The sequence below is a fragment of the Oryzias latipes genome, chromosome 19 (assembly GCF_002234675.1).
Source record: "Oryzias latipes chromosome 19, ASM223467v1".
Lineage (NCBI taxonomy): Eukaryota > Metazoa > Chordata > Actinopteri > Beloniformes > Adrianichthyidae > Oryzias > Oryzias latipes.
Genome location: NC_019877.2, coordinates 12028688 through 12045063, shown reverse-complemented (window position 1 = coordinate 12045063; position 16376 = coordinate 12028688). Strand labels below are relative to the sequence as shown.

General features: G+C 38.7%; 2 protein-coding genes across 5 annotated transcripts in view; one reads left to right on the top strand and one right to left on the bottom strand.

Annotated features, from left to right (window-relative positions):
* The window catches only part of fam196a (family with sequence similarity 196 member A), a 31296-nt gene extending 25601 nt beyond the window's left edge, over positions 1-5695 (top strand). The window contains exon 4 of the mRNA XM_011488265.3: positions 5274-5695. Within this exon, the coding sequence (XP_011486567.1) occupies positions 5274-5457 (184 nt within the window). The 3' untranslated portion in view covers positions 5458-5695. The remainder of the gene's footprint in view (positions 1-5273) is intronic.
* Positions 1-16376, bottom strand: part of dock1 (dedicator of cytokinesis 1) — a 176926-nt gene that overhangs the window by 93836 nt on the left and 66714 nt on the right. For all 4 annotated transcript variants that reach the window (XM_023949686.1, XM_023949687.1, XM_023949688.1 and 1 more), the window contains 2 exons: positions 13957-14084; positions 12186-12281 (listed from right to left, as the gene is read on the bottom strand). In XM_023949686.1, coding sequence (XP_023805454.1) covers positions 12186-12281; positions 13957-14084 — 224 coding nt within the window. The remainder of the gene's footprint in view (positions 1-12185; positions 12282-13956; positions 14085-16376) is intronic.

The following is a 16376-nucleotide window of genomic DNA, read 5'->3' as shown; positions in this document are numbered from 1 at the left end:
CTAGCTTTATTTGTGTCTTTTTGCCATTGCCTAAACCGTAGATCTTGTGTTTATGAGGAAGCTGGTCTCGTGACTCGTGTATTGGATGTTGGGTCCATAAATCACTTTTAATGCAGCCCAGAACGAAGTCAGCCATACACCCTTCAGTAAAATCAATTTGTCAAAGAGTCTATGGCGTTGTCAAGCTTATCCTTGGCATAACAGCAATGCCAGATCAATATGAAGCTGAGGTCTTCGGACATTAGATTTCAAACAGAATACACAACCTGCTACAGTCTCCTGTCTGCGTCTGATCCGAACATCCAACATTTTTTACACTTGTATTTTTTCCTCATTCTCTTAAACCTTTTCATCCTCTTCTTTTGTCTTTAGACTTCCTCACATGAGAATTCTTCAATAAAACAAATGAACACAAAAGGGAAGCTAAAAAAAAGGTGAACCTAATGTAACAAGTACAGCGGTTTTCATTATCTGCGGTTAACAAATGTATAGATTCACAGTATGTTAGTGTGTATGTATTAGAGATAGAAGGAGTAACTGGTAGTGATAAACTTTCCTTTTTTGGTTAAAATTACAGCACAACGACATATTCCAGAGAAGCAAGGGATTCAAAATCCATTCAACTGATGTGCCATTTAACCCCACCTTTTATCTATGTAGGCTAATATGCAGACATAAAAGGTAGACTTTGATTAAGTTTTCAACCACTATTCAGGTGGTCATTAATGCATCTCTTGCATTTTATTAGTAGAAAAGGACAATCCATTATTTAAAAGGCTAAATAACTAGTAGCAAAACTATCTTGATTAACAATGTGATTGCACTCTCACAAAAGGGGCAAAAATTTGATGATACATTTTTCTTTTATCATGATCCAAACTCGTTTATTTTTTGGGAGGGTTACGGGGTCACGGGGGCCTACTGGAAATAATATTTTCCAAAAAACATAAACATAAAGGATGTGTAACTAAGGGAACGATAGAAAGGTGAAACCCCAAAAAGAAAGTAGGTGAGAATGTCCGCAACAATGACTACGATGAAATGGGTAAGCATGGCACAAAAAAGAAACATCTTTATTTCATGGATGTCCATTTCTGAAAGGTCAAGAAAAGGGCAGGAAAAAGTCAGGGGGTAGAGGTTAAAGACCGGCGAGGTCTGAAGTGCTTTCTTCAATTTGTCCTGATTTAACAAACCACTTGTGGGAGTAGCAGAAAGGGGAACAAGGAAAATGTCAACAACCTTTCACTTTTTTGCTTCCAGCTAAATTTTAAATGACACACCAAAGCTCCAGACAATTTCATAAAGCCATACCAACAGCACCAGCCACTTTAATTTCCAGATAATGAACCACTAAGCTGATTGGATGCTGTTTGGATTTAAGTTCACCATAACTCGAAGAAAACAAAGCCACAAATGTTTTACTAAAACAAAGTGCTCTAAGACTCTATTTTGAAGATGCAGCACTGTTGCAACTATAAATGTACTTGTCTTTTGATGTGATATAGAGTGCTGTAAAAGCATTTACCATGCCAGACTGAATTTACAGTATATCTGACTTTAAAAGACAAAGAGATCTGTTTGCATATGGATCTGCAAGGTAGACATTAACAATAGTGTGCAGGTTGGCTCAGTCCAATGTTGTTGTTTTTTTATTGCATATATTCTTAAAAAATCTGCTTGTAACCCAAAACTGAGCTTAAGCCTTAGTCACATGCCCCCGTTGGGGAGTTGATCTGTATGAGTGATATAACTTTTTGGTCCCATTTTAACCCTTGTGCTATCTTGTGGGGTCCAGATGACTCCACTCCCAACGCTAACGTGGGTTAAGGGGAATGCAGGTGTGTCTTGCAGTTTCTCGTATGGCCACCACAACAGACTTCATGAAAATGGAAATTACAATTATCATGCGTGTGGTAATTGTATCGTGAATTTTTCGTAAGGCAAACGTAAGTTGCATGCACTTGTGATGAACAGGTGATGATGTCATACCTTACCACCACATTCTGTTTTTTTGTACGGCACTAGCTAGTACTGGCCCCTTACTGATGAAGCTCACATAGGGTGTGTATGTGATACGCAATTGTCTAATTTTATAATTTCTGACAGTGAAAATCCCGGAAGAAGCCCGTACTTGGATGGATTTAACTACTATCTACTTAATATTATTTGACATCACTTTTTTAAGAGGGACGTAATGGAAAAGGTGCAGTTGAGAACCAAATATCATCCTGTCATCAAAGCACACACCTGAAAGGTGTAAACTGACATTAAACACATAACATTAAGCCAGGAAAGCTGCGTCAGTGACAGGTGAGATATGCAGACACACTGAATAAAGGCTGCATGTCATAGAACGACACCTGCTTTGCATCAAAGAGAGATTCCTGCATTTAAGCCTGGATGTCAACGTTCACTTTTCATCCTTTTAAAAATCACTTTCCTGGTATTTATGAGTCACTAAGCAATCCCAAACAACATAAAAGCTTTACATTTCATCGTACTTTGTGTTAGCATTTAATTCTAGGACTCTCTAGGATTCTCTGACTTGATGAAATGTGACCGCATAAGGTTACAGAAAAACATTTAGCATGTATTTTACATGGCCTAGACGTATGGAAGATTTGAGAACGCTTAAAACCTATTTGCATTTAACTGTAAGTAATGTTAAATTACAGTAGGATACATTAAGTATGTGTGTTAATGCAGGGTTGCTACCTGCAGGAGCAGCACAACCTTCAGCAGAGGATGACGCTGAAGCTACAGACACACCGTGCATGTGACGTGCGTTCAAAGACACGCTAAACACGTAATCTTGAATGCAGCTATAGCCCATGGTGTTTAAACTGTTTTTTTTCCCCCTGTTTTTATGTCCTTTGCAAGTTTAAAAAAGAGAGCAGCTCCTGCACAGAATGATTTTATTCATTTGTAACAAAAAGTCAATCTTATAGTTCTGTCATCAATTTATTTAAGCTGCAAGATCCATTCTGTATGTCTGCTGTATTAAATAAATTGCAAAAGTCATGTTTTCAATCAGAAAATACAATTTTATGGTTATGAAAAGTGTGAAGGATGTGCTCTTATATGTAATCCTGCTCACTTTAGTGTGGACAAAATAAACAAATCTTTACAAGTTTCAGTTATCTTGGATAATAAAATCCCAGCGACTATCAGTGTCAACGGTTTACATTTCATATAGTTGTTCTAACATGCACTACACTAATTACAGCAAATAGTTATCTTTTAAATTCCACTAAGTGAGGGTTTAATGATTTGCCCAAGGGGGACTTTGACATATGGTGAGGCTGGGAAGAGAACCAATGATTTTTTCCAACTGGAAAACAGCTATTTTATCCTCTAAACCACAAATGTTTATATGCAATAAAAGGAAAGTCACATTAAAAAATGGTAAACAGATGGGCATTAACCAATTGAGAATGAAATAAACCTTAAAATGAGAAAACTTTGCAGAAAAACATGAGCTCACTTGCACATTCGTTTTAGCCCAAAAGAAGAAATCTGATTATTAACACAATCTGAAGCCAAAGAAATCATTTAATTGCAAATAAATGAATTATATATAAACCTGGATTTTTAATTCTGAGCGGCTTTAAGATGGATTGTGTGGAATTTGACTGAAAAAAACTACTGTAGTAGATGGGTCATTCACCAAGGCAGAGATTATTCCAAACTGTTCTGGAAGGAAAATCAAATATTATTTTTTAACAAAATAAAGAGTAGAAAAACTATTTAATTATGCACATTTCTAATAGTCACTTTAGTTTATGCATAATATATTAGTTAAGTGCTGGAGCAAAGATTTTAATCGTGTGTACTTAGTCATATTATTCGTAATTGAGATCCAATGCAAGATCAATGCCTTTTCTGTATTACGCCTGTCCTTAACGGAGAAAGACAGATTTTCTTTTCACATCAAACAGGTTGTGAGCAAACAAATGCATACCAAGCTCATAAAATTATTTCAAAGTGCTTTCATCCAAGCATTCATTCATACGAATGGAATTAGCAGTCAGTGATTTAAAGATTAAAGTTGTTCCTTTCTTCTATGGAAAATGCCTGAGTCAAACAATTGCAACATGCGGAGTGTCTGCAAGAATGTCAAATTTAGTCCTCATAAAGCTCCCACACTCGAATCTTTTCTTATCTAACTGAAGGTTCCGTATGAAAACCTTCATTGAAAATCATTACAGAGTTGCTGTATTTAAAGTCAGAGCGGGCGCACTCCCGCTATTATCCATTATGCCATCTGCAAGACTCCCCCAATCAGCCTGATTCCTTGCACTTCTCACACAATAATAGGAAACTGGGTTTTACTTAGCAGGGACCTGGCTGTCCGCTGGGTGTGGGCATAGGATTACAATGATGGCTGTTCCAGATAAATCCCTTTAAACTCTGGGGAATATGTCATTTCAGCTAAAATTGACTGTTTGTTAGGAGCAACAATTAAAAAAAACAAAAAACGTAATAACATAATTTTATACTTTGGATGACTTTCTTGGCAAAGCTGAAAGCACTATAGGGGGATCAAAACATCGTCCTTAAAGGCTTAAACTAATGCCCACCAGCTGATCTCCCTTTTAGAAAAGTAACTGATCTTGAGGTGAAAATGTTTTGCCACACAAGAAGAAAGAAAAATACTTTAGATTCATTTAATTAATGAAAATAAAAAAAGAGAAAATAAGCAACTTTAGCCAAAAAGAGCAATGGAATAGTTTTTTGTTTTTTGCACTATTTTGTAAAAAAAAAAAAAAAAGGTGAGAATAGTGTTAAAATGTTGGTTGCTTCACTACAAATAGGAACTCTGTGGTAGATGCGAGAAAGTAGCAATATTTTAAAATGTGGAAGGCAGATTTTACTATCAAAATATTAAAATACGTCAGCAGGCGAAAAAGGGGACACAAATATGAGAAATTGCAGCACTTAATAAAAAAAATACTTTTCTTTTGTAGTTAACGAGATTTATGTTGTTTGAACTGCATTGACAATTTTGGCCTTTTTAGTTTATTACCCTTTAAAATCCAAGGTGTCACCACCAACACCCTAAATGACACATGAACCCGTAACTTCTCAACTATTGTTGTGATCAACGACGATTTTGGTTGAAGAGTTACGGTAGAGGAATGAACGTAAGCAGTGGAGCTAAAGCTCCGGGGAAAAGGGTTAAGTGGTAGTGTTCCAGAAAGTATGCCATTAAAGTCAGCGTGCGAGCTTAAGCTTGTGTTTGTGATGATTTCTTTTGTTGTGTTTTGCTGCAGTGTGGAACTGGATTTTAAGCTGCAAGAGGACAAGTTACAACCCCTGATGAAAAGGCTTTGCCCAACAACAGATGTCCACTTTGCCCCCCTGCCTTACCCCCAGGAGGCCTTCACCTCCACTCCAAAGCGCAAGTCAAAAAGTGACTCCAAGAAGCATGCTCGCTGGAAACTTTGGTTCTTGTGAGAACCCACTTCGAGAGGACAGCGAAGGATTCAACGTCTGTTTGGACATCCAAGATTGTCTGGCTTCTCCGCAGTCTTAGTCTTATCAAACCCGTCTGGATCTTACAGATTTGGAAAACACTCTTCAGCTCGAAACATGGATACAAAGATAGAAGGGTGATGTTTGGGAGTTCCTCTATGCTGGAAACTTCCAAATGTCACTAAAACCAAAAATGAAGTCATATCTTTTTTAAACAAGGAAAAAAAAAAAAAAGTCCAAAAAGCAAATCTGGAGATCAGTGCCGCGAACAGTTCCTGCTGTCTCTTTATTATTCTAGCTGGGCCTGTTCCATTTCTACTCAACCAGTCGAGACATTGTCTTCTTAGCCTTGAGAAGATGTTGGCATTTCTACCACAAGTCTCCACAAACAGCATATCACTGTACTGTAAAGCACAAATAACACTGATCAGGATCCTGTTTCTACAGAAAAATAAGCAAGAACTATTTTGAGTATGAACTCTTCTTGTATCTATGGCAGATTGAGGACTTTCCTATTGGTTTAAAAAGAGACCCAATGGACAAAATATTAGCAACATTATTGGGTTTTTCACACATTTTCTTTCTGCTGCTAAACTGTCTCCTTAAATCACCCGACTATGAAGAATAACAAATACTATTTTCTTAAAAAGAATCGTAGATGGCAATGTAGTTTTTTTGTATAAAAATACATATATCTATCCACTTTAAGGTTGGGAGATGGTTTGTATTTGAGTTGAAGTCATGGGGGTTGTGCAATTCCAACACTACAGAGCAAAGAGAGTTATGTTCATTCAGTCCATTCTGTCTCATGAATCAAATATGTCTCTCACTAAACTCAGTGCAAGCTCTCATTGAATCCCAGTGTCAGAGGAATCCAAGCTGGCAATCATTGGTATTAAAACAAAAGAGGCAAAAAGGAATGTGCTTGTGATTGTATCGCTGCAATGTTGGCAATCAGATATCATCAACAGCAACAGAAACCAAGCGGAAAATATCGTCTACGAATTGCAGAGCAGCGTAGCATGTGTGAATCTTGAAGTCTTCCTAACTTCAAGCGTTTCCATGAAATGTTCTAGCTTTTCAAGAAACAAGTTCCTTAAAATGTGAGACAAATAATTGTCCTTTGCATGGTCACCTCTGGCAGCAGCACCCAGGGTTTCCAAAGTACGTACAGCCGGAACATCACAACCATTCAGAATTTCTAACAACAGTAGCCAGCTGTGCTCAGAAGGAAAAGAAATCCAGTTTGAAGAAACACAACCACATTTACTTTTACAAAAATTACGGTAAAATGCAGATAACCGTGATCTTAAAGTCCTACTCCAATCATCTTTTCATCGATTGTAAAAGCGTTACCAGTGCTCTTTTATTTATGGTTTCGCCATTTTTAAATAAAAATAAAAAAACCTGTGTTGAGTTGTGGGTGGAACTGTTGGTGCTGAGTAAGCCCTCCTCCGTTACCCATTATCCATTTGTTTACAAACTCTCCCACTAGTTACAGCAACTTACAATCCTAACCTAACATTACTAGTGAAACAAAAATGGCGCGCGATATTGGAGCTATCCAGCCGTACAGTTTTTAAGCCAGGTGCCAGTTCAGACGAGGAAAACAAAGACGTACATGAAACAGTTTGTCTGCAAGTGGATGCATCAGAATGGAGCAGAGCAGGAAGTTTGTGACCCACAGATAGTAGGACCTACGTTATTGCTACAAACCTTTTTTCAACAGTGCTTCTTCGTCTGATTCACAACGACTCCGAAGAAAAATTGAATAATCAGAAACACCATTTTTTGTTGAATTTTCTTTATACATGTCCTCCATCATGAGAAAAATGGCACAAGGACATGCTAAAAGCACGATTTTCATTGGAGTGGGTCTTTAGGGTCGTTTAGTCCAGTGTCAAAATTTTAAGCGTTTCATTTTATTGAGCTAACAATTCAGACTTTTACTTTTGCTTTGGTTTAATACTGATGGAAGCATTTTATGAATCCAAACTCTTATTAAAGTGATGGCAAAGGTGGAGTCTGGATTTATCAAGCAACATTCTGTATTGTGGTCTACTCTGTAACAGAGAAACTCTGTCAAGATGAAACTTACTGCCATATCGTCTTACAATTGAAGCATCTTTCTTCCTAATTTTCACTGCAGAAAAAGTCACCTCTCCCTGTTTTTTTGCACTGAATATTATACACCACATTCTGGTTTCTGCAACCTGGGTTGCTGCAACTACCTTCTCATCAATGAAATCTTTTGTAGCAAAGAATCTTGGCCTTTGATTTTTCTATTGATCGTTTTACCCCACTGATGAGCAACTACAATCACTACTCCAAGTGTCCACTTATGGGTAATAAGATATCAATATAGTATGCAAAATTGTTGCAAGAGCATACATTTCACTAACTCTTCTGATTTGTTAGCACATTCTGCCAAAACACAGATATTGCAAATGTAACAAAGGCAGCAGGCAGAATGCATTTCATGTGTGTTTTGCTTGGAGCAGTCTTCAGTGGGTCCAGATAGTAAATTAAGTCCAACATGATTTTGCATGTGCATCAATTAGCTCACGTTAAAAAATAACACAAACCTTTAGTAAAACAGGCCCCAAGTTTTTTTTTAAACATTGCTTAAGTCTTTATAGAAGTGAACATTTAATTACTTAATGAAGTGAACAGGACTATAAACCTTTGGCTGCTGCACATCCCCTTAAGTGTTTGGTTTCCAAATATTGACACTACATTTTGTTTCTTTTTTGTTTCTTTTTTTGCTAAATTTATACAGTTAAATATCAGGTGAGATTTTTTTGGACGTGTATTTCTGCCTTTTTTTTAAATACACGTCAAACCCTTTTTTTCCCCCAGATATGTGAAACGTAAGGAGTTGGAAAAAGCTGGTTTCCATTTTTCTACATGGAGATGTGTTTCATAAGATAAAATAGGGCTAATACTGTTTTATAGGAGGAAGAACAGCCAATACTCAAAAGAAAGGGGAAACAAACAACTCACGCAGGAACATAAAGCTGTAGTTAGTTCTCTAGCCAAGAGCCCCGCCCCACAAGACAGGAAGTGTGCCAAAAGGGAGTCCCGGGAATTAATCAAACAATACACCAATAACTACTTGCAAATTGGTCGTCTTTACTGCTTTGATCTTCACAATTACAACATGCTGTACTCTGTTGCGTATTTGTAATTCACACTTTCATTCTTGTACATGCCAGACTGGCTTCTTTCAGTAATTATACTGTAGCATTAAGAGAGAACTAGACGTGTATCTGTACCTAAAAGAAGTGCAATTGATTTGTAATGTGCAATACTGTATTTTATACAGATTTTTTTTTTTTAATAAAAGAACAATATTATGTAAAAGTCACAGTTAAAAAACAAAACAGATCTTCAAAGGTTTCAAAATAAGATGCAAATGTGGTTTTATTTTTGAAAATCCTCCACAGACACATACAAGCATAACGTTACCAAAGGCAAATCCAAACTATGAGGTGTTATCTAAAATCCAATGATGCATCTAAAAAAAGCAGCTCAAAAAGGTATAGCAGAGTTAAGCTGTAAAAGGGTTGAATAAGTGCATCAAATCAACCTGTCTTTGTACCTTGTTTTGATCTAAAGTGCACAGTACAGACCTTGCTGTTGGAATCAGAACTTTAATGCAGCTGGACAACGAACAAAACGAGAGCAGAATCAGGGGCAAGCTACAGGCTGGAAACGCTCAAAACATTTCGACCCAATCTCTGAAGCTATTTGGTTTCCTTTAATAGAAACATACTGTGATGCCAAGGTGAGAGCATTAGCATGCAAGTCTGAGTGATTTTTAATCACTGTCGCAGAAAAACACACATCCCATGTGACTGATGCAAAAAAAAAGAAGCCATACGAGTGGTGAAAGGGATGTTCCGTCAAAGTTTTAGTGAAGAGAGTGGAGGTGCAGCGAGTTTAAAAGAAAAAAAAAAAAACTCAGTGCTGGAAGCATTATGATGCAGTGCCATATCTCACTATGCTTCTTTGCTGTAAAAGCTCTGCAGCAGTCTGGACAGCAGAAGAGAGAGGTGGGGAGTGAGAGTACAGACAGGAAGATGCCAGACAGACGGAAATACTCCGAAAGACACCAATGAATACACAGACAATGAGGGATGAGGATGTAAAAAGGTGCGTCTGAAATGGCGGCATTGAGTCTGCCGGGTCAGGGAGTTTGTGCGGTTTAGGGGGAAGCTCCGAGCTGGTCAATCTGCCAATCAATAACAAAGAGTCCTCCCTCTGCAGCTTTCTACTTCCATCTTTGGACACGCTGCAGGGAAATCATCAGAATAACTCCACAGGACTGAAACTAACTAGCAACACAACATGTTCTTGGAAAGCATTTGGTCTAAATGGCAACAGGTTTTTGACAAGCAAGGGGGGGGGGGGGGGAACAGAAGAGGAGGGTTTTTATTCCAGCTCTAATTATTTATTTTTTCTGTTGTTATGCTTCACTTGAAGGGAAAAGCCTGGCACAGTTATTATAACCGTCTAAAATTCCAAACCTAAAGAGCCTGGCTGTAGCAATGTGGAAAATAAAGCACTTGTAGAGAAACTGTGATTTCTTCCATTTACAGATGCTCATTCATGTGCATCTGCAGAGCTCATCCTGGCTTAAAGCAGAGGAAATAGAATTCAAGGACATGAAGGTAGAACTTTGAGAAGCTGCAAAGATATTTCTGCTATTATCCAAATGTAAATATATTCAGACAGACTCCTTTCAACCTGTGTATGAGGGTGGGCATGAATACAAAGGATACAGCCTGTTAAGAAGTCCAGTAATGCAAATGAGTGACGATGCCGTGTCCAAATTGCTAACAGGCGTAGCGCTGCGGCGACAACAAGAAACAAAGGCACCGCCTCCAAAGTCGTCACTGCGATCCTTCTCATCAACATTCTGTGTCCGGCTCCCCCAGCAGAGAAGAGGGGAGGATAGAAGGAGTAGAAAGTTAATGCATAAATCTAAATGTAAGAGGCTGCCACTCAGAGAAACAAGGTCGGCGGATGGCCGCGGTGCTGTGTGAGCAGCGGCGCGCTGTGTGCCTGCAGAGCAGCCGGCGTTACCCGAAGGCAGCAACGGCAGTCATCTGATTAGAGAGCTTATGACACTTCCAGCAGCTAACTAGGTCTCACTCTTGTGACTTGTAAATATGCACGCTAATCCAATTGATGATTTAATTGTGATTTATGGGCCTTGTTTAAATACAGCCCCATGCTGCCAGTGCTAAAGCGTTTCAGGAGAATAACCCTGGCGATGATGTGACCTCTAACTTTGAAGAATCAAGTGGTAGCACGCACAGAAGGGACACAACCAGTAAGCTGTTGAAAGGACAGTAAAAAAAAATTAAGCAGGAAGGGCAGCTGCTACACTTGTACACAAAGCAGATTGTAGAGCAGCGGGTTAAGGGGTTGAGCATTTTCATTAACCAGAATGGACGCTAGTCTCTTTTAACACCATTCAGCAGCCACTGCTGGAGGTAGTGAACACCATTTACACCACAGGAAGCACTGGAATAGATGCACTTAGTATAATAAAGCTGAGAGGGCACACGCGTGTTGCTGCTTTCATCAACACAGCCCTTTTTGGAAGAAATGCATGGCAAGTTCCATTTGTGAAATCAAAACAAACCTGAAATACAAGGAAGAAAATACAGAGATGGGGACATGACAGATGTTACCTCTGAGCCAATTCAAGTTTTATCAACAAATCTACAGAGGAACAAGGTTTTTGATTTTCAGCCAGACAGGACAATGTAGAATTGCTGTTATAGATAGAAGAACTACAGAGGAAAGTGAGTGGGAGTGATGCAAGCCCTTCAAGCAGCTGGCCGGGGGAAAAATGGGCAACAGGGCAGCTTCAGCTCTACTCACAGCTTCATTAGCTTTACATTATTCAGTGTGACGCACTCTGGCAAGCTGTTACACAACACAGGGCTTCCCATCTGCAATATCAGATTGGTGCAATGCTGGAATGCCCTTAAACAGAGAAAAATAAAAAAAGAAAGAAAGAAAGAAGGCAAACGGTTCTGCAAATAATGCAACCTAGAGGAGAGTCATACAGGAGGCAAAGCAAAGACAAATGAGGACTGCTGGCAGCACATGGCAGTACAGCAACATAAATACACACCGGTTGAAGGCATCTTTCACTTACTGCTTTGCGATCGTGGCACAGTTTCTGCTGCTAAAACTTTTATTCAAACAAGTGATGCACTTCCCTGCTGCTCTTCAGATGGAGGTCTGTGCATACATGCCTAAAATACAAATTCAGCAGCAACAGCATAAATCTGTTCTGCATGACTCTCCATTTTCCTCCTCATATTTTTAACCCAGCTAAAATACTTCATCACTAAAATAAATCTAAATATATGGAAAGAAACCACTAAGTGCCTGCAGATTAATCCTCTTCATCATCAAGCTTTGCATATAAATCACCTTTGCTGCCCAACCGTCATGTCATCGTTCAAGATAAAGGTTCTGCTTTAACCGGATCGGATAATGTTCTAAAGAACACAAATACTAGAATTTGTGTTGATTACTTCCTTAAAGTTAAGTTACAAGTACTGATCTGATCTGCCATATTAGAGCTTGTTGTCAATCTTAGCTTTCAGTGAACTTCAGCAGGTTTTGAGGAGAGCTCAAAGGATCGAATTGTGGTTATTCTTCTCCAGAGACTGAAACAAACTTACAATGTGCGGTGAGTCGCGGCTCATGGAGATGACTGTCCTGTTGATGGTTCTTAGCAGCTTCTCCATGATGATCTGCACATGCCACTGGGTGGGTCCCTGTAGAAACACGGCAAATGTGTAGATGTCAGTGCCGGTCCTGAATCTGATGTTTGCAAAAATGACCTCTAGTATAGTTGGAATGTGGTGTCATTTGAAATTTGGCTGAGTGATGAATAACTATTGGTTGGTTTAACCCCAAAATAGCAGCCCTTTAGCTCCAGTGTTCATTTTATTTGGAATACTTCTATTATTTCACAAAGAAAAATGATAGGTGTTTGATATTATCATGTTATATTATTATGATATTATTATATTAGGTTAAAAAACAGACAGGAAGTCACAACATCATAAAAACATCAGATAAAAACAATTGTTTTGTTTTTCTAAGGAACTCCTATATTGATTTCTAACCAATCTTTGCTCTGTACTTTTAGTGTTATCATGTTGCCTATGAAATGTTTTATTTTCCCAAAGTATCACAAATGAGTTGTCTCTATATTCATGCTGAAAAACACCCCCATGAGAAAAGGGGTTTCAGTCACATGTAGTCTGAACTGACTGTAAAGTCCAATTCAAACCTAAGGCAGATTTACTAAAGGGGAGAAGATTGACAGAAAAAGCACATTTTCCTAAGTCTGCCTCCAGTTGATTCATTTTTATATGAAATCATAACAAAAACAGCCCAAAAGAACATGATCATGTTCTGGATTCTTGCTGCTGACAGTAAAGATGCAAAGGTTTCACGAGGGGGGTCAGCTCAACACAGGCTCTGGAATGTTACGAAGGCACTTTGAATAAAGTTCCATACAAAGTGCCTCTTATTATACTTATAAAGTACAGTTTTTATAATTGTTCTATGAATTTATTTTGTAGCATTTATCTGCCTGGTCTTAAAGTCTGCTCCATGGAAATATAGTCTGGCTTTAAACCGGTCCGTGATTACATGTAGGGGACACACAGAACAGCCCGTTACCATAGAATTTAGCATCACAGCATGATAGCATTGTAGCATTTAGCATCGTAGCATCAGTGTATAATGGCATCGCTGTCTCCAAATCATCACTTTCTGTTGCTGCTGTAAGTCCAACAGGTTTATCCTCCAGTTGAAAAATCTATAAATGATGGAAATAATTTTTCCCCAGGACCTTTGTTGGGAGTACCTAATACTTTATAAAATATTTGTTCTTAATAAATACTAATTAACTTAAAATAGGTATACAGCCTTTAACACTACAGAAACATATGAGCACATTTACACTTAACCCTACTTATTTATAAAATATTTAACTCTAAAACTTTTTCTCCAATAAAAACAAAGTTTAGTACACTGTTCTTACGCTTACTAGGGCTGGGCGATTCATTGATTTAATCTATTAATTCAAATTTGTTGTTTGAGACGATATATTTTTGGGAAAAATCGAGATTTTATTTTCCCAGCTCTTTGCTGATTCGGCTGAATCTGATTCTTAAGCGCTACATCTTAATATCTCAATGGCCTAACAGCAACACAGTAATGATCTACAGGGCTCAGACACCTCAAGTTGGTAAATTAACACTGCAATAAAACACGCTCCATTTGTGCCTTGTAGCCCATCTACCAATAGCTTTTCAATTAAAAACAAACAACTGTCAAAACGTGTTTCTCTCTGGATTTGTTGCTGGATACGCTTGGTATAGTTCTGTGTAACCCAAAGGGAAATAATACATAATCTCTGGGAGTTGTGCTTCTCACCACATCTTTCCTGTAAAGCACCTCCAAGATGTCACTGAGCAGCTGGCAGCAAGCCTTCGGCTCTTCCTGCTTTTCCAGGTGGAGTTTAAGCTGGTCGGTCATCAGAGGCAGCAGGATCTCACGGCAATCTGCTGGGACAAAAACAAAAACACACACTCACTGTAGAACTGTGCACAGAGCAGATGATAAATTAGATTGTACAGTACAGCAGATGCTCCCGACAGCAGAATCACAAGCTGCAAAGCTGAAGGAAATACAGATTTCTGCAGGTTTGCAAGTTTTCTCATAGCAGTCAAAGAAAATATATAGCACTGATGCCAGTGTAAAAACACTAAATTAGGACTCCACACACGAAATAGCAGGTTTTAGTCCATGAACTTTAGATTAAATATAAATGTTTTGGCACAAAATTAACGTAATGGCTCCTAAATCAGGTTCACACTTGTTGGGAATCTTGTCAGACTATTAGCATTCATTCCTTCATATTTCTATGGAAATCTATTAGAAAGCGATAGATCAACGTTAACCCAGTGCTGTCAAATGTTTTCCACCATGCTCTTCTGAGGATAAGACACTGCTGATCGTTTACTCTGCAAACGGTCAGCAAACTAAACTCTTTAAAGTGATTTTGTGAGAATAACCCAATTGTAGGTTCAGATTTTTATACAGTCGTTTTTACTACAAAACATGTTTTTTTCTGTGTTTAAACTGGTTTTGTCATTTGCTTCCTGGCGCTGAAACAACACATACACTGCCTCTATTCTGGAAGATTGCTGGATTTGGTATTACTTTAATCCTTATTTATGCCACCCTTATAGTAGTCCCTTTAGACCAGGAGTGTCAAACTCATTTTCACTGAGGGCCACATCAGCATAGTGGTTGTCCTCAAAGGGCCAGATATAACTTATATATATAACTAAATGTACTGAAAAATAAATGCAACTAGTCCTTAATGTTAAATAACTCCTTATTTATTTACTATAACTTTTTAAAGTGACAATTACAGTTGCATAGAAAACATATGTTTGCTTGTTATTTTAGCATTAATCCTTTTACATTTGATTCTGTCAGGTTAGGTTATATGGACAGTGTTTAAGTCTTAATGTATAGTTGCCCAATCTAAAATTAAGTCAGATTCCCCCTAGATATGAATAAATACACACCAATTTTTTATTTTATTTTAAGAAATTAAAAACTTTGATGCTCTCGCGGGCCACATAAACTGACAGGGGGGGCCACATTTGGCCCGTGGGCCTTTAGTTTGACACATGTGCTTTAGACAGACATGCAAGCACATGGTGTTATGAAAGAAAATCCCACCTTGGGTATTGCATTTGTTCACGTGTTTTTGAAAACAAATCTGAATAAGCTAAAATATAGACTATAAAAAATTATGCAGAATGCTTTGAACATCTAATGCGCCTTCTTTCTCTTTCGGCTTTTCCCATCAGGGGTCGCCACAGCGAATCATCCTTTTCCACCTCACTCTATCATGGACATCTTCTACCCTAACATTAGCCAACTTCATGTCCTCTGTTAAGACATCCATGTATCTCCTCTTTGGCCGTCCTCTTGCCCTCCTGCCAGGCAGCTCCATCTCCAACATCCTTCTACCAATATATCCACTATCCCTCCTCTGAACATGTCCAAACCATCTCAGTCTGGCTTCTCTGACTTTGTCGCTGACACAGGCAACATGAGCCGTCCCTCTGATGTACTCGTTCCTTATCCTGTCTAACCTGGTCACTCCTAAGGAGAACCTCAACATCTTCATCTCCGTTACCTCCATCTCAGCCTCTTGTCTCTGTCTCACTGCTACCGTCTCTAACCCATAGAGCAGAGCTGGTCTCACCACTGTCTTGTACACCTTTCCTTTGAGTCTTGCTGACACTCTTCCATCACACAACACTCCTGACACTTTCCTCCAACCGCTCCAACCTGCCTGCACTCGCCTCTTCACCTCTTTTCCACAATCCTCATCACACCGAACTGTTGACCCCAAGTACTTAAACTCCTGCACCTAATGTGCCTTATAACAGTAAAATTTTAGAACTGCAAATGAACTAACATACATGCATTTCCCTCTAACCCAGGGGTGTGAAAACCCAGGCATTGATTGTCCAGAAATCCCGCCACATCTGCAGCTGATTACTTGGTTCAGGCGTGTTTAGCCAATAATTGAATGGCAGGTTGGTTGGAGAACATGTTGGACACTGGCTTTAGTCGATTCAATCGGTATGGCAAATAGAGGACAGGACATCAGACACTTAGGTGTCATGGCTCGAGACGGTTAAAAATCATGCCTTATGGGAGATGACCCACTCTTGTGACCCATTGTGTCAGTCCTCCTTGAGTTCTTATACTCTTTACCTTGTTAGTTAACCCTCCACCACCCTTGGCAGATTATCTAGCACCATCCC